General features: G+C 45.0%; 1 protein-coding gene and 1 long non-coding RNA gene across 13 annotated transcripts; both read left to right on the top strand.

Moving 5' to 3' along the window:
* Positions 1-13: 13 nt before the first annotated feature.
* wt1b (WT1 transcription factor b) lies at positions 14-16,976 on the top strand. Of its 2 annotated transcripts, none has more exons than XM_048969339.1 (9): positions 14-748; positions 4,294-4,437; positions 5,314-5,416; positions 7,689-7,769; positions 9,568-9,667; positions 12,039-12,186; positions 14,436-14,525; positions 15,275-15,367; positions 15,756-16,976. In XM_048969339.1, exons 1-9 carry the CDS (start codon positions 352-354, stop codon positions 15,875-15,877), a joined length of 1,278 nt encoding a protein of 425 aa, XP_048825296.1. In that variant the 5' UTR covers positions 14-351; the 3' UTR covers positions 15,878-16,976. The 2 variants fall into 2 exon arrangements, with proteins under 2 accessions (XP_048825296.1, XP_048825297.1); XM_048969340.1 differs by having other exon boundaries at positions 231-748; positions 15,275-15,358.
* On the top strand, positions 12,305-14,423 carry LOC125704051 (uncharacterized). 11 transcript variants are annotated; one of them, XR_007381030.1, is made up of 6 exons: positions 12,305-12,337; positions 12,422-12,505; positions 12,814-13,065; positions 13,318-13,418; positions 13,585-13,679; positions 13,792-14,423. It is a non-coding gene; the product is annotated as an uncharacterized LOC125704051 (long non-coding RNA). The 11 variants fall into 11 exon arrangements; XR_007381021.1 differs by lacking the exon at positions 12,305-12,337 and having other exon boundaries at positions 12,360-12,477; positions 12,730-13,065; XR_007381024.1 differs by lacking the exon at positions 12,305-12,337 and having other exon boundaries at positions 12,360-12,477; positions 12,730-13,065; positions 13,318-13,390.
* Positions 16,977-19,149: the final 2,173 nt, after the last annotated feature.

Here is a 19,149-nt window from a genome sequence, read left to right on the forward strand (position 1 = left end):
AGAGTCAGGCTGTATTTGAGCTTTCGGGACTTCAGAGAAAACACACATGAGAAAAGAAGTTGAAGGCAGCTCCTCCACTCTCACACTTCGCCTCATCGCCCGCACGGCTGCTTCTGCGCACGGCCGCCGCACCACCTTCGCTGCTACATGCTCTTCCACCAGACTGTAGCGCTCTCCTTTGGCTTCTTCTCTGGTTTTTTAAAGAATACCTCCACAGAGTGACTATGAAAGTTCCTTGGACTTAATTTCTCTCTCATTGCTGACCTCAAGCTGCTTTTGGACACTGTCATCGCTGGGGAATCGGCTACTTTCTACGGCGTACGCCAAACCCCGGTACCTCTAGCAGGCCCGATGGGATCGGATGTGCGAGATCTCAATGCTCTGCTGCCAGCGGTGCCCGCCCTCCCGGGGGGTAACGGGAGCTGCACCCTACCCGTGAGCAGCGCCCCACAGTGGGCACCCGTCTTAGACTTTCATGCCGGGTCTCCCTACAGCTCACTCTCCTCCCACTCCTTCATCAAGCAGGAGCCAGGCTGGAACACGGCCGAGCCGCACGAGGACCCGCACTGCGGCCTCAGTGCCTTCACCGTGCACTTCTCTGGCCAGTTCACCGGGACAGGAGCCTGCCGGTACGGAGCGTTTGGTGCCCCTCCACCGGGACAGCCCACAGCCAGCCAGCCCAGGATGTTTGCCAATGGAGCGTACCTGCCCAACTGCATGGAGAGCCAACCGCCATCAAGGAACCAGGGTAAGAGAGCGTGAATCCGAACTTGGGGTTAGGTGGTGAGGCTCCGCTCTGTGTCACAGTCGGTGCCCTGGCATTGCCCTTCTGGAAGAATTTGACTCACTCTGTGTATTATAAGAAAATAGTGTGGCATCTCTGCTGTGATGCAAGGCACCTGTTTAGAGGGACTAAGATGCTGGTTGTCATTATTATTATTGTTGTTGTTGCTACGTAACCCTGAGTGCGGCACACACACAGTCTCCATGTTTTGTTGTGACGGCAAATGTACACTTGTGTCATTGTCACTGAAGTGGATCCCAATCCACTGCTGTGCTTTTTGTTACATTCATTCATTCTTTTTAAGGATGTATCATATTTCAAAACAGGAAACAGAAGCTGTAACGAAAGCAGCAAAGTGTAATATATATTTCAGCGCCATTAGGAGCAAACATTATTAATTGATCTCACCAGAAGTTTTTCATAGAATCACCAAGATCATTCAATCATATCTATATATTTAGAGTTTACTCAAAATAACTATTACTTTATATTGTGTGTGTGGAGTGAAATATTATCAATTGCCTTCAACAGCACATACATTTAATAACATATGTTAATTAAATTGGCATCGTTTGGTGGACCATTTTAGGTTTTTTACTATATGTTTTAGATGTTAAACCAGATGATAAATAACAGTTTTCATGAAATGTGAACCAATAATTAACTAATAATTGCTCTTAAAATGAACAGACCAGCTATCAGCAGCTAATGCAAATTCATTTTATAAAAATCAAAATTTTTCTAACTTTTTAAAATCTAAATTGATATTTTAAACAGATAAAAGTGCCAAAATCGAAACTGACTAAATGTAATTTACATAATTTAATTTACTACAAGAAATAACTTCAGTTAACAGGCATAACGTTAAAGTATTTTTAAGAAATAAATATGAGTATATATTTAGTGAAATTAATTGCTAATAAAGACACAAAAGCAGCCTCATAACTAAATACATATAAAAATAGATAAATTCAGTAACAGATATTTAGGGTTACTTTAATATAAACTGTATGTTTCTGTAAATGACATGAGCACAGTACCACATAAAGAGTTTCTGTCATATCCATATAATTTTATGGATTCATTTTATGGTAATAATTTTAGACACGATGGAAAATTTCAGTTCTAGAAGGCAGGTTGATGATCATGTGATTCTTCAACTGGATTATTGTGCTGTTGATTACCATTACGAGAATTATTCAGCCAAGAAGTATTCAGCTTATGATCTGACGGGGATGAGTGCAAAAGGCTGTTCTGGGCCAGAGAGTCATCAGGCTTCTGTCTGTGATGCAGTGGCACCTCGTCTGGCTCCTTGTTTTTCAAGAAATTAAAATATTTCCCAGCTTCTGGCCTCTATTCCTTCTAGCCCCCATCAACAGGTATTACCCCCATATCTGGATTCACTTGGGGGGGGGGGGGACTTGGTAGAGATGGGTGCATGTTGTTTGGAACTTTCCACACATCTTAATCAATCGCTGTTTTTTTACGAGGTTTTATTAAACAATCCTCGATATCACAACAGTCTGCCCCACACTGTGACCCCCGTATCACATTCCTGCGGGGCTTGGCTCGGAAAACACCGGAAAATGTGGCCGGGAATGAGCGAAGGTCACCAGGGTCCGAGCAGTCTCAGTGTGTGTGTGAGTCCGTGTGTGTCTCTGTCGGTGTGTTGGTGTGTGTGTGTGTGTGTGTGTATGTGTGTGTGTGGGTGTGTGAGTTATTGGGCTGATAAGACCCCGCCCCGGGCAGCTGCTCGCTTTGCATCTGACCCCATGATTCTGAGACCACACTTGCAAATATTTCTTTTCCTCAAGATTTACAATAGCAAGTGAAAGACGACCCTTTTGTTGCAATGTTGAAACAAGCATTGAACTCAAAATGTAATTATCAGGGCCAACAGACATAAATTTTAATACGATCTGCTTTGGAAATTACTTTTTTAGTTTTGCCTACTACCCCCTGCCCCCCCACCCCTGCTCCCTCAAAGGGAATTTTGAGAGCCAATATTTTAACTCTGTTCTTCAATTTCCTTTTTTCTTATTTAATAATTTTCACTTAAAACTGACCTGAAGCAGATAAACATTATTCATATACTGGGAAATTATTTAACTAAATGTATGAAGAATAAACAAATGTTACTAATATTTATTCTTGCTTTTTCTTCAAAAGCCAAAAGTCTGCACAGTACATGAGGAGGTCTATAATGGATCCCACTGGCTTGTCTTACTTTTCAGGATATTTCACATGATTTTCCATCTTGATGTAAGCTTAAAGTGTAAATTAATGACAAAACTTAAAAAAAAAATTTCCCTGGCAAATTTCCTGTGGGGGACCCTGATACAGGGCATGTGCTTCTTTAATGCTGTGGATGGCAGCCTCCTGTGGAGGGTGTTTGGAAGCTGAGCTGCTCGTTTTGATAAGGAGTTAATGAGTTCCGAGGGTAATTTGAGGGCGCTCTGTCCCCCCTCCCGAAATTCGTGGGAGGAATCCCATGGCAGCTTACGGCCCCCTCCTTGCACAGTTCACACCCAACTCATGCTCCCGGAACATGGACGAGGAAAAAGTCAAAGCTAATGGGGTGGGGTGGGGGGTGTGATGTGTGGATGCCAGCTTCCCCAGGGTGGCACTGCCATCAGGCTCAGGGGCTCTCTATAATGATGCTGCCCCGCCCTGGCGCCGAGAGGCAGAGGCCAGTACAAGACAAATTGGGGCCTGTAATGAGTTTTGCGCAGGGCGCTGTTTTTAAGGAGTCAAGGAGTTATAATGAGTGAATGGCTGTAGCAGCCAGGTGGGGGTGCTGATGAGGCAGTGCCACCGTGGGCTCGGAGACCGGTCTCTCCTACGCTGGGCTTGGGTTTTGTCCCAGAGCGGGACGGTGTTCAGCTGTTTGGAGACCCAGAAGGAGCAGACCAGGACAGGGCTGGCCTTCACAAAGCCAAGTATCTCTGACAGTGATTGGGGGTGCGGGGAGGGGGGTAAATTATATTTATGTGGGGGGGGTGGGCAGATATGAAAATTAATGTGTCAGATGTATGTTGAATTTTTTTTAAAAAAAGCTTTTGTACCAGTTAATTGTATGCAGTTGTAAGACAGATAAGTGAATGAATAGATAAATCAGTGTTTGACCCATGATGTATAGTACTTGAACTTATCAGTGACCCCCCCCCCCCCATTTTCACTATTTCTACACAATACTGTATAGTCTTGAAATATCCTACAGAACTGTACCTAACCTACAGGACAGTACAGTCTGTATTAACCTATTGAAGAGCACAGTATGCATTCTTCTATAGAAAAGTACAGTCTGAATGAACCTATATAATTAACCTATAACATAAATTAACATTTAGAGTAATATAGTATGAATTAACCTACAGAAGAGTACAGTACAAGGTAATTGTAAACCCAAACCATAATCCTAACCCTAATCTATAGAGGATAAACTGTTTTGTTGTCATGACGTTTTCTTCCACACGTTGTCAATTCTGTCTGTCTGTCTCTCTCCGCAGGTTACAGTACCATGCCGTTTGACAGTGCTGCCAACTACGGCCACACACCATCCCATCATGCCTCCCAGTTCCCCAACCACTCCTCCCAGTTCCCCAACCACTCTTTTAAACACGAGGACCCCATTGCACAGCAGACCAACATGGGTAACGTTTATCACATTCATACCCGGCCTGCCTCCGTATGTGCAACCATGGAGTAATCTGAGGAAATATCCCCTGTGTGTGTCTGTGTGTGAGGCCACTGGTAGCTTTGAGACATTGTGTGTGGCTTTTTACTGAGGTTATGGTTACCTCTGAGAAGTCATGCAAAGGTTAAACGTTACACAGTGTGTTCATGTCAGGCTAATAAATGCATAACATCTTACTCCAGCTCCCCCATGCAGTGTGTGAAACATCAGTAAACAACAAGGGCTATTTGCTATTGATATTGCCAACGTAAATCCTACCTTGAAGGAAGGACGATATAAGAGCTTCCCAAAAGTTTAAAGCTGCTATGAGACCAATTCACAAAATTTGATGGCAAGGAAAAGCAGCGATATTTCACTGTCGCTTTGAAGGCCTGAGTGGCTGGGTGTAGCTTTCGCTTTCAAAGAAAGCGCTGCTGTTTTCATAACTGCCGAGTCTGCAGCTGCATCTCCATCGGGGCTTCGCATGGACCACGGCTTTCCTGAAGGAGAACCCGGGTCACTGCAGCACTGCTCAGCCACTGGTTGTATTTGCAAATGTTTTTAAAACATTTATACCATCCCCAAGTAAATTTTCTGATGCCAAAGCACTTCTCTCCAATGCTCCAATTCTCCTTTCATTCTACCTTTTAAGCCCTTTGTCTGTGAATCAGCAAGTCAGCTTTATTAATGGATGTAGCCAATTGCCCTGGCATTTAGGCCTATATTTGCCTCACAGATGGCTTGTTGTGAGGTCGTGGGGAGAGGCAGGGATTGGGTGGAGCTAGGGCAGAGCCTGGGTGGGCGGGGCACCGGCTTGCCATCAGGGGTCTGACAAGGCACATGTTGTGTTCAGGTGAGCAGCAGTATCCTGTCCCACCCCCAGTCTACGGATGCCACAACCCATCGGAGAGCTGCGCCGGGAGCCAAGCGCTGCTCCTGAGGAATCCATACAACAGGTGACCAGCGGGGGGCGCTCCATCAAGGTTAAGCTTTGGGTTAGGGTTAGGGTGGGTTCATCCTCCCTGCCAGTGTTTCCTTTTTGTCTGACTGATGTGTTTTGGGTTTCGCTGAGCAGAAAGCTGAGGATTCATTGGGGGAAACTCACAAAATTTCAAGAGCATTTACCATAATTATCACGATATTCTCTGAAGGGAATATAAATTTACCTGAAATAAATGCTTGAAATAGATTTTTGGGGGCCTTTCGGATGCACCCAGCAGAGGTTTGGACCTAATGCCCAAGGCTGGATATCCGGCACAGACGCCAAATCCTCTTTGGCGTGATCTGGTGGAAGGCAACTGACAGCTTTTAACTGGAGTCCAAATGTCAGGCTGCCCATTGCAGAGGAAGGAGGCAGCGAGGTAAAGGAGGAAGGAAGCGGGTCGGTGTGAGCCTGCGGACTTCAGGGGACCTTCACGTGTACCATTATCACAAGAACAACAGCTGGTAGCTACACAGCAAACGGATAGAGCCGCGCCGCCCTGATTAAATCGCTACATTCGTATAAAAATAGAAACTCGGTGAAACTTCAGTGAAACTCGTGCTTGATTACATTGTAGTTCCTGTTTTTCTGGAACTTATTTTTTAGCTGGGTTAAGGAAGCACTTTCCTCAAATTGCAGTCACAATTGTAAATTCAAGGCTGAAAACAGCAGCATTCCTACGGTTCAGATTTATGATGGGTACTTTCCGTAACTGAATTTCTGCGTCCGAGAACGACAGCGCCGGTATGATTCACAGTCTGCTGTAAAACTATTAACTGCCGCAACGCTGAGAAAAAAAAAATCAAAATTGAGTTTTTCATTTTTTTGTAAAAAGAAAAAATGATGATAGCTGTCGAAAGTCGTAATTCCTTTTATGCACGAAATGGCCGCTACCATGTCTGCGCTTGCAGTTGGGGGGGTGGGGGGGGGCACATCCACTCTGCCTGTGATCGCAGTGTTTGCTGGGCGTCCCTTACAATTCAGACCTTACCTGGGGAATGTACCATATCAATTTAAACTTAGCCCTTAGTACAACTCTGTCTGTGCAAAGGTTGCAGGCTGCACAGCTGCGTCCATGGGGCCAAAATAAACTCTGCATGATCTACTACCGATTTCCTTCAGAATTCTTATCCCGATTAGCATGGGGGGGCCTCGCCCCGGTCGGGCCTGAACCGCCATATTATTTATATGCAAAAGGCCTGAGCAGCCGCTAAATTAGCCAGCATTCCTCGGATGCCGCTAATGTGCTGTTTTCAGCTGGGGGAACAGAGTGATTCCAAAATAACCATCAGGCGTTGATAAGCCTCCATGAGTCAGCGGCATCTCTGGCGCTGAGGTCCGTTCCCGAGGGCTCGCTACTTCCCCTGTCATAAACACACGATAGCAGTCGAAAGCGTGGCTGGGAGTCCTCAAACCCACCGGCGATGCCTGGTACGGGCGGCACTGCACGCACTCTGTCAAGCTGAAATGGGCTCCATTAAACACACAGCCACTGATCTACTGGAACGCACTGAAACGCTGCACTTCTCATAAAACAAGCCGGTCGAAACCGAACCGAACTGGCCCGGAACCTGTCCAATAGGGGGGCGATGCCCTTTGACCCTGTGAGGATTATGGATAACAGATGACGAAGGTGCCCCTCGTCTTCCTCCAGCCCGAGCGTTTGCTGCGGGCTCAGTCTAACAACGCAGTCAGCATAACGGATGACATCGTCCGTGCCTGTGAGAAATGAGAGGCTGCATGCTTGAAGGCCTCAGCTTAATAAGGCTCACGCAACGCGGCCAGGAATGTGCCCCCATCCAAAATCCCGTCCTGATAACATTCGATTTAAAGCCTCACTGTCTGCGGAGTACCAGGCACCAAGCTGCCTCATACACTCCCATGTATTGCTGAAACATTGAGACATAAGGCTTCTTATGGGAGATACATACATACACATACATAAATGTCGTGTTAGAATCTGCCAAGTTAACTAATAACCCTGCAGTTTGCCCTTTAATAATGGATTGGCATTTGACTTGAACAAGTGGTGAAAATGGATGAATTTCTCGCACGCTGTGTGGATTTTCCTATTCATATAGCACATTTATTAACAGTTACCCAGCGTGTTCCTGCGCTGGACGTCATTTTTCAATCGTGGCAGCTTTTGTCCAGTTTTCCTGTAGTGTTCGGAGTATTGCCTGCTTATACCCTGGCGGCGCTGAAATGAAACTGACCATTTCTCCTGGCTGTTTCGATCCCGGCAGTGATAATTTATACCAAATGGCGTCGCAGCTGGAATGTGTGGCCTGGAACCCTGTCAACACCCTGGCATCCTCCATCAAGAGGTATGTCACTCTGCCCGCACTGCTTCACAGATTCTTCTCAAACTAGAATTAGCATCCATTAATCTACTGTAAGCCCCTCTACAGTAGGCATTTCATTAAATCATACACTCCACCAATTATGTTGATGAATCATGTGACGCGCTGCCCTGCATACCAATCACCCAGGGTCTGAGAAATTCTTATGCTTCATTTTGTTTGCTGTCTGTTTGGCCCTAAACTTATCACACTCTAATCACGTCCCGGTTTTGATATCGTTTGTTATCTGAACCAATCCATCACATCTCCCTGCCACTTTGGCAATGTGCGCCATCAAAGCCACTGGTGCTAGTGATCTAAGGTTCCGTCAGCGCATGACTGCCTGCGACTCTGTGGCCTGCAACTCTGAGCCACAGGCCGCTGACACATGCTGATAGCCGGCTGGTGGCCCGTCCAGGGGTTATCTCCAGTGCAGGAGGTGGTCGTGACTGCTGCCACAGGGTCCTAATGCAGGTCCCCACCTCCCTGTCGTTCCCTCTTCCTGGGACCATGTGCTCTCACTCCACTAGCGAGCAGAATTAGACACTGTTTTGTCTGTCCTCCGGAATATATCCTGTGATATATTTCCTGAAGCACACATCAGCCTTGACCGTGCTCCAAGATGTAATGGAGGAAGAGGTCATGCCCGGAAAGCCGGCAAGCAGTTAGCACACAACCGAACGACTCTGCACCGAGGCCCCCAGAGAGCACCCAGATCCACCCCGGGTGGGGGGAGGGTCTGACCCCGATTCCACCCCACCAGAGCAATGACTGAATGAGTAATCTGCTGTTAAGTGTGGGGACGACAGTGTTTAGCTGTGGAAAATCAGCCCTAGACGTGGTCTCATCTCTGGGGACACAAGCCAAAGTTTTTATGGGTGTTTTCCAGATAAATGCCACAGTTCCCAATCTCTCAAGTCAGAGTTGCCATGAACCTGAGGCGTTTATCTGCAGAATGAATGAATGAATGAACTGTGTGACGATTTACTCATGCAAAGAGCTCTCACCATCCCAGGTTTGGCTGTCTGGATAAAGAGAGCTTTATGGCACTGAAATCATGCAGGAGAGGGGCTGAGAGAGAGACCCTCCATTAATGTAGCCACTTTCTCTCTCTAACGTAGCAACAATTCCTGTCGGTCTGGTTGTGCCGGGGTGTAGGCTGCAACTCAGTCTCAAGAATACTCAAAGAATATTAAAAAAATATTCAAACGTCAAGTGAATTACAGCACATGCTATGTTTATGCTACTTCTTAGAAAAGAAGTATGTTTTTCTGTTTAAAAAAAAAACATCTTGTTTCATTTGGGCATAGTGGTTGTCCCAGGTAACTGTTTTTACTTGGCTGTACTGTCCAAGGTGACTCCAATAACCCATTTATGAAGATAAGTTCCTTTGGCTAGTATAGATCCTGCAAAGCCAGGCTTGTGAGGACTGGCTGTGGTGGAAGGTGACATAATGTGATATAAAAAAAACTTTTTTTGTCATAATACTTACATTTAGTCACTTTCATATTTTCTAACATTACAGATAATCTTTGAATGATCTATTTTTGTGTGATGCAAAGTTGATCATTTACCTTCTAGGAACCTGAAAGGCCATTTGACCTGAAGTAGAAGGAAATTATTTTTTTTTTAATGTGACGTTCCTAACATTCCACTTATGCTCTGTATCTGTAAATAACCAGATGTAGCTTGTTGTTTGTCAGCTTTCCCGCTCGGCACAGTGGAGACAAAAAGCCCAGCATGCAGTACGATGTGCTGAAGCGCCCGCATTGTTTCCCTGCAGCCACGCCTCGGGATACGAGAGTGACCCCAACACGCCCATGGTGTACAGCTGCAGCACGCAGTACCGCATCCACACCCATGGTGTCTTCCGCGGCATCCAGGTCAGCCGCCGCTCCGCCAGCACACCGGGGTTCGCCTGGAGGTCACCCCCCCCCGAGCCTTTTGTTCATCCAACATGTCCAAGGTCGAACCACAGAGCATGGCGTTCCCGAGTGCCTAACCATGATTGGGGCTTTTGTGGGCTGTCCTGTGTCCCGCGGGCTCGCTGGCACGCTTTGGCCCTGCCGCTTCACAGAAACTCTAGAATGAAAATAGATGGGAACCACCTTAAGAAAGTCCATTAGCAATAAAGATGCGTTTCTGTGTGCACGCCAGCATTAATAAATCATTATCTCTTAATTAATGCACGTCGGAAGGCAGCTGCTCTCCAGGGAAAGCTTTGGAGACGTTCCGTGTGACAGCGACGTATTTAATCTAGTCCTCATCATTGTTTTTTTTTCTGAAATGAGGTTAAATTGGCCCTGGGCGGAATATTTGTTTTTCCATAAGTGTATTTTAAGCCAATATGTTTGCAGTCAAAAATAAACAGCATGTAATGTAGCAACAAACGTGACGTAATGGAGGTGGGCAGATGGCTTTGATTTGAGGAACCCAGACTCCCGCCCTGACTTTGGTGTCGGCCTTCCAGTGGGGTCACCAGATAATCCACAAGGCAGAGTCATAAAACTCTTTAGTAATTTACTTATCAATAACTTCCAAAGTGCATTAATTACACCACTGGGGCATAAAAAGCCCATTATATTAAGCTGCCACTAATTAAGAGCAGATGGGGTGCAGCGCAGGGCAATACTGCGCACCCGGGCAGATTGGCCGAGATGGGGGCTGCCCAGTGTCCGTGACGAACGGCCCCCATTTAAATAACAAATCAGCTACATAGGGAAACTCGCATGATCTTTTTACAGCTAATTCTAACATAATGTGGCCATTAGGAAAGATAAATAGATTTGTTCTTGAGCTGGAAAGCATCGCCATGTAGCACTGTCTGCCTGTCTGTCTCTGGTGGCCTGATTAACGTCCCTTAGGCTGCATGAATTGTAACTGCGCGTTTAACACGTCTGCTGCTCTCATACGCTGCAACTGTGCATTTAACACATCCACAGAGCTCACACCCCATAACTGCGCATTTAACACGTCCACTGAGCTCATACCCCATAACTGCGCATTTAACATGTCTACTGTGCTCACACTGTGTAACTGCATGTTTAACACATCCACTGCATTCGCACCATGCAACTGTGTGTTTAAGACGTCCTCTGTGCTCGCACGCTGTAAAAGCACATTTAACACTTCCACTGTGCATGTACCTTGTGACTGCACGTTTAACACATCTGCTGTGCTTACACCATAACTGTGCATTTAATACGTCCACTGCACTCAGGCTCTGTAACTGTAAGTTTAACACGTCCACTGCACTTGCACCCTGTAACTGTGAGTTTAGCACGTCTGCAGCACTCACACCCTGTAACTTCACAATTAACGTGTGCACTGCGCTTACACCCCGTAACTGCCTGTTTAATGTGTCCATTGCATTCACATGCCATAACTGCATGTTTAACATGTCCACTGGGCTCACACCATATGACTGCACATTAAAAACATCCTTTGCACTCTCAACCTTTAACTGCATGTTTATTGCATCTACTGTGCACACACACTCTGCAACTCTAGGTTTAACACGTCAGCAGTACTCACACCACATAACTGCATGTTTAACATGTCCATTGTTCTCACACCCTGTAATAGCACATTTAACATGTCCACTGTGCTCATGCCGCATAACTAAACATTTAACAAATTCACTTCACTCACACCTCATAGCTGCATGTTTAACATATCCACTGAGCTCACACCTTATAAAAGCACGTTTAACACATCCACTGTGCTTGTGCCCCATAACGGCACGTTTAACATGTCCACTGTGCTCACATGCTGTAACTGCATGCTTAACACAACCACTTTACTTATACTCCATAACTGCCCGTTTAACATGTCTGCTGCACTCATACTCCGTAACTGCATATGTAACATGTCCATTGCACTAACACTCTATAATTGTGCAATTAACACGTTCACTGCACTCACATCCCATAACTATGTGTTTAATATGTCCACTGCACTTACACCTCCTATCCGCAGGTTTAACATGTCTTCTGCACTCACACCCGTAACTGTATGTATAACACGCTTGCTGTTCTCACATGCCATAACTGCGCGTTTATCACGCTCACTGCACCTACACCCCGTAACTGTACGTTTAACATGTTTGCTGCCCTTACACCTCATAGCTACTCGATTAACACATCGACTGTGCTCACACCCCATAACTGTCCATTTATACATGGAATGTCACATTGTCCCACCACATGTTCATGGGAGGTGGCTCCACCTGCTCACAAGTGCCCCTTTCAGCAGGACGTGCGGCGGGTGCCCGGTATCACGCCTTCCATCGTGAGATCATCGGAGACTAATGAGAAGAGACCATTCATGTGTTCCTACCCTGGCTGCAACAAGAGATACTTCAAGCTGTCCCACCTGCAGATGCACAGCAGGAAACACACAGGTAAGAGGAAGGTGCAGGAAACACACGGGTTAGAGGAAGGTGCGGGAAACACACAGGTTAGAGGAAGGTGCCGGAAATACATGGGTAAGAGGAAGGTGCAGGAAACACACGGGTTAGAGGAAGGTGCAGGAAATACACGGGTTAGAGGAAGGTGCAGGAAACACATGGGTCAGAGGAAGGTGCAGGAAATACACGGGTAAGAGGAAGGTGCAGGAAACACACGAGTCAGAGGAAGGTGCAGGAAATACACGGGTTAGAGGAAGGTGCAGGAAATACACGGGTTAGAGGAAGGTGCCGGAAATACACGGGTTAGAGGAAGGTGGAGGAAACACACAGGTTAGAGGAAGGTGCAGGAAACACACGAGTCAGAGGAAGGTGCAGGAAATACACGGGTTAGAGGAAGGTGCAGGAAACACATGGGTCAGAGGAAGGTGCAGGAAATACACGGGTAAGAGGAAGGTGCAGGAAACACACGAGTCAGAGGAAGGTGCAGGAAATACACGGGTTAGAGGAAGGTGCAGGAAACACATGGGTCAGAGGAAGGTGCAGGAAATACACGGGTAAGAGGAAGGTGCAGGAAACACACGAGTCAGAGGAAGGTGCAGGAAATACACGGGTTAGAGGAAGGTGCAGGAAATACACGGGTTAGAGGAAGGTGCCGGAAATACACGGGTTAGAGGAAGGTGCAGGAAATACACGGGTTAGAGGAAGGTGCCGGAAATACACGGGTCAGAGGAAGGTGCAGGAAATACACGGGTTAGAGGAAGGTGCAGGAAATACACGGGTTAGAGGAAGGTGCCGGAAATACACGGGTTAGAGGAAGGTGCAGGAAATACACGGGTTAGAGGAAGGTGCAGGAAATACACGGGTAAGAGGAAGGTGCCGGAAACACACGGGTTAGAGGAAGGTGCAGGAAATACACGGGAAAGAGGAAGGTGCAGGAAATACAGGGGTAAGAGGAAGGTGCAGGAAATACAGGGATAAGAGGAAGGTGCAGGAAACACACGGGTTAAAGGAAGGTCCAGGAAATACACGGGTTAGAGGAAGGTGCCGGAAATACATGCGTAAGAGGAAGGTGCAGGAAACACACAGGTTAGAGGAAGGTGCCGGAAATACACGGGTTAGAGGAAGGTGCAGGAAACACACGGGTTAGAGGAAGGTGCAGGAAATACACGGGTTAGAGGAAGGTGCAGGAAACACACGGGTTAGAGGAAGGTGCAGGAAACACACGGGTAAGAGGAAGGTGCAGGAAACACACGGGTTAGAGGAAGGTGCCGGAAATACATGCGTAAGAGGAAGGTGCAGGAAACACCAGGTTAGAGGAAGGTGCCGGAAATACACGGGTTAGAGGAAGGTGCAGGAAACACACGGGTTAGAGGAAGGTGCAGGAAACACCAGGTTAGAGGAAGGTGCCGGAAATACACGGGTTAGAGGAAGGTGCAGGAAACACACGGGTTAGAGGAAGGTGCAGGAAACACACGGGTTAGAGGAAGGTGCAGGAAACACACGAGTCAGAGGAAGGTGCAGGAAACACACGGGTTAGAGGAAGGTGCAGGAAACACACGGGTTAGAGGAAGGTGCAGGAAACACACGAGTCAGAGGAAGGTGCAGGAAATACACGGGTAAGAGGAAGGTGCAGGAAACACACGGGTCAGAGGAAGGTGCAGGAAATACACGGGTTAGAGAAAAAAAGAGTGTAAAAGAAAGGTGCCAAAAATGCACAGGCAAGTGGAAGATGCTGGAAACACACGGGGAGGTGTGGTTGCATACTAATACATCACAAAATCCCAGATGGCTTCGAACTTAGTGAGCTTCATAACCATGAGTTTAATGAGCTTTTCACTGATGAATTTTCCATAATGTTGTAGCCATTACATGTTCAACAGGATAGATTTGTAGAGCACACAATTCAGAAGAAGGGCCAGAGGCCAGAATCAATGTTTTTTCTTAGTTTTTGCATGAAACCTTTATTTAATTACCTGCTTATAACTCTGCAGCCTCAGGTACCTGGATCTGTGTCCGTTTCCAGCATGCACTACTTGGGAATGGAGCAGCTCTGCTAGATTCATTAACACACGTCCTTTCTGAAAATGTTCATCCAGGTTATGAAGATGACCAAGTAACTTTTAGATGATTGTAAACGCCGCCACGAAGTTACTCTGAGGAGCCACTTAATCTCACGCTAGACCTCATCCATATATCAGTCTCTAGCCCTGAGGCTTATTCTAAACGCGACTCCTCCTTCTAAGGTGAGAAGCCGTATCAGTGCGACTTCACCGACTGCGGCAGACGCTTCTCCCGATCCGACCAGCTGAAGAGGCACCAGCGGAGGCACACGGGTCAGCACAGCTCCCGCCTCGCACACACACGCACACACACGCACGCACACGCACACACGTGCTCCCTTTGTCCTCATCGTGTGCCTTCCACCAGCGTTGACTACAGTATCACAGGGAACCGGGACATTACAGAACATACAATTATATTTTACAGTCTGTTGTATTTTACGGTTTGATCATTAAATCATTCCAAAGTAGTTTTGTTAATGCAGAATTTGTAATTTATAAATAATTTCTCAAGATGAATTATAATCAAGGTAATAAATATTTCCTCATCATGGCTTGAAGACAGGCGCATGATTTCATTGAAAATAGAATATCATAGGAAGATAAGACAATAAATTGGAAGATGGAAACTGTAAAATGTTCCAAATAATAATGAGTAATGCATTTACATACTATAACATAGTATTAGTAGATTTAAATTTAATAAAACTTATTACAAATCGTAATGGTTATCTGCAATGGATTGGCGCCCCATCCTGGGTTATTTCCTGCTTCGCGCCCGTAGCTTCCATGATAGGCTGCAAACCACCCCATGACCCTGCATAGGACTAGCGAGCATGGAAGATGGATGGATGTTAGGGTTAATATATTTTTTTATATTTCATATATACGTACATACAGTAAAAAAGTCTCCCCTGTGACATAAAAGCACTGGAGTCCGTCCCCCACGCGCAGTGGCTCGGCCCCCTTCCGGGTCGATTCCTGTTCTGGACGTGTCTCTCTCCTCTTCTGTGTGTGCGTAGGAGTTAAACCCTTCCAGTGCGAGACGTGTCAGAGAAAGTTCTCGCGGTCTGACCACCTTAAGACCCACACCCGGACTCATACAGGTAAAACAAGTGCGTAACATTTTTATTTTTCACATTTATTTAAAACCGTGCTGCTTTAAGGAGCAGAATCCCAAACAGTGAAATGGCTTTGAAGTCATGTCATTCTCTTCGAGATGACATTGAGTTTGAAACATTTCAGAGGAATCGTTTAGGTTTCCTAGCATGTCCATGTAAATTTGGTACTAATATGCTGTATTTCTCAAAAAGCAGTCTCTTCAAATCAGCTTGAATGTGAAATTACATAGCCTCAATACAGTCTTATAGCTATTTGTGTTATTCCGTAAACTTTAGTATTCTTTTAGTATTATTAACTTTTTAAATGTTTTCTCAATTAAATTATTTTTTACGACTAACTTTATTAGACTGGTTCATAGTGAAACTATGATTCCTACCCCAGGTGAGAAACCTTTCAACTGCCGGTGGCCCAACTGCCAGAAGAAATTTGCGCGCTCGGATGAGCTGGTACGCCATCACAACATGCACCAGAGGAACCTGAGCAAACTGCAGCTGGCACTGTGAGGAGGGGGACCCACCCAGCACCCACGGCTTGCCGGTGAAGGGGGGGTGTGGCTTTGTGTATGGTGCAGTGGTGCTCAGACCTGACTGGGACCCAGGATGCCGGGCGGCTGTCCCCATTGGCACCAAAGTGCCCTGTTTTCTGTGCATCCTTGCAGTGACAAAGCTTTGCATTTTGTTTACTTACTGTTACTATGGAAATGCAACCTGCGAGCCCTTTTATATAGCTGTACGTGTGAGGAGTCTAATACTAACTTATTTAATTTTCTAAATTAAAAATTCTGCAAAAACAGTTCACAAGGAGAACTTCTCTCATCCTTGGGCCTCAACATTACTTCGGGGCCAGAATGATTGCATTTCCAGATGACAATAATCGATGATGATGACTCTAATACCCAGCACCCTAACTTACCCCGCTGAAATACGTCAGTGATTTGGGGAGAGCCTCTTTCTTTGATAAGTAATTGTATGAAAACTTGACAACATTCTCTAACCGTGAAGTTTGTAAAATATGTGAAAGTCACACTGGATATGTGACTTAAATTGTTGTGCGAATTGTCATTTTATGAAGTGCTGGTCCACGGATACCATTTGACAAACTCCCCATACAAAAATATAACTTAAATCTTAAATTTATAGAGTTGAGCTATAAAGAATACATTGATAGTGTGAGAAAGAGGTATTTTGGTTTTTAACGTGTATTTTACATAGGTCACTCAAAATTATTGTCTATATGTCTGATAACACCAATTACTAAAACGCTTTTAATTTTAGAAGGTGTATTAAATGTAGAGCACATCAAACTGTTTGTCGTTGCCCATAAATGTATCCATGCCACGGTTCTAAATCTGTAAGCTGCGTTTGTTATTTTTTTCACCAAGCTTTGAATTAAAGGCCACTTTGAGGGAGCACTTTCGCGGGCAGCTGTGTGGGCTCTCCGCCGGTGTTGGATTTCCGCCTCTGCGAGTCACTGACCAGCAAGTAACCTGCCCAGGTCTTGACCGCACTCAATTCACCTGTCAGGAGCAGGCAGGGAAGAGGGGGGGTCACCTCAGTTAGATTTCCTCATAAATAAAATGTCTTACACTGTCTTTGTCCCTGTGCACAATGTCCAGCAGCAATACCTCCTCACCACTTATTCAGCATCCACCCCCCACCTCAGTCCAGCAGTGCGGCTCACTGCATATTACACACCTTTTCTCTGTGGTTATATTTGCCCTCCACCTGCAAAATAAAACAATTTCTTTGTTAAGAACTTTTTTAAGAGCCACAACGGAATAGAAGAATAAAAGGCTAGAGTGCTTTCAGATATTAACTGTTAAAATGAGCTTTTTCAAGCTCTTGCCCCTGGAAGGCTTGGTCTGCATTACTGTTCTCCTACAGATGTATTTGGGGAATCCATCTAATAATTCACAACTCAGTGCACTAGTGTTGTGTAAATCCTTCTGACCCCCCCCCAATTACTCATCCAGCCCTTCCCCCCACCCCACCCTACCCTAGCAGCCCCTACCCCCACCATATCTCCAAATGACAGTGCATAATCTCTGTCCCACATTTCTGGTCCATGTCCTCGCTGAGCTGCCTTTGAAGAAGGATCGCTGCTTTTTGTTACCACAGAGCATTCCTTATTTAGGGATGACTGATAAAAGGGCCAATTGGTAATAATGATCAGAAACCCAGAGAGAATTCTGGGTACTGTACCACATAATGAGGTAAATGACAAATGTAGGAGGACGGCACGGCATTGGTTTTACTAGAAGACATTTGAATGCTCTCAGGCTACCAGAGTGCCTGACTGACAGTGCAACATTTATTTTAGAACATGAAAATCTCCTGTCTCTATGTAAACTTCAGCTCTAAGCAGATTTAACTGATCTACAGTATGAGGCTAGAAGCCTATGGGGAAAAAAGACAGGATGAGATCACCAAAACCCAAGGCCTTCTGGATGACTAAAGGAGCTTAGTCAAGACGCCCATGGTTATCAGGAACCTATCCCACAATGCATTACCCCGGGAGTTCATATCTCTTTCAAGGTCAAAGGTCATCACACAAGAGAATTACAGAAGTACAAACTGCTGTGATTAAACACCTTACATCTGCATTTTTTATTGTAATCTCCCCACAAGTTAGTGTCTAACCACATTAGTATTTGACATTTAATCACAAAATGTTGCATCGATTGCTACATAAAAGACATAATAGTGATATAAACTGGTTCCATTAGATTCTTCCATGGATTCAAATCCGCTTTTGATTTTCCTTCCTCATCCCTCAGCATAAATAACTAACATGTGCACAGTATATCCTCCTATAACCCATGATGTCCAGGTTTGTTGATGTGTGATGTCATCAATGAGAATGAGGTGGACACATAAAACAGCACCCAGATGAACTGACGTGTGTCGAAACACCTGCTTCTCACATTATCCTGTTTTACTTTTATTTTTTTCCACATTCGTTGATTTGTTAACTTTTATAGGAAAAAGGATGATCATAAGCCATAAGAGCAGCTCTTGTATGAGATGAGGACATTGATAAAGGAACAAAAGCTGGATTTGTATTTTAAAACACATCAAGAGAACAATGTACTGCAGTCAACTGTATCTTGTGTTACAACCAATGATGTGAGAGCAGAAACCTTCTGACACAAACTTCCACCAGCAAAAGTCAGGCTTTTGGCTGGGGGGCGGTAAAGGCCCATATTTATTGCAGAATTGATCTATTTATTATTTATCAGACGATGGTATCATTCTTTTCAGGTTCCTGTTTTTTATCGTGTCTACTTACAAAGTTATAAAATTTTTCACTCCAGCCCCTTTTTTTTCCCCATAATCCCTCATGTTTCTATAACATACATTTGTTTTTCCAGGAATGCAACTAATAACTAATGTTATAGTTGAACATACTACTTACTACTATACTTAACTACCTGCACTTGCTACTCTACTATCCAAATTCAAGTACCGTTGATAATACTTCTTTCGTTTGCTATGTTCCTGTCATTATGAATATATATATATATATATATATATATATATATATATATATATATATTGCTTATTATATTTGTTTATATTCACCACTTTAGTGTTTCAGACATTGTCTGGCATTTACAAGGAACAGAGGCAGAAAATAAGTACAGGTCTCAGCTTTTAAGAAGTGACACTTCATAATCAACTTAAGAAACTAAGTCTCACATCTGCGATGCCACATAATGTAAAACCAATAAAATATTGTGGCTGAGTCTCATGAACATATTCAGTTCAATTCAGTT

Source organism: Brienomyrus brachyistius, chromosome 11 (assembly GCF_023856365.1).
Source record: "Brienomyrus brachyistius isolate T26 chromosome 11, BBRACH_0.4, whole genome shotgun sequence".
NCBI lineage: Eukaryota > Metazoa > Chordata > Actinopteri > Osteoglossiformes > Mormyridae > Brienomyrus > Brienomyrus brachyistius.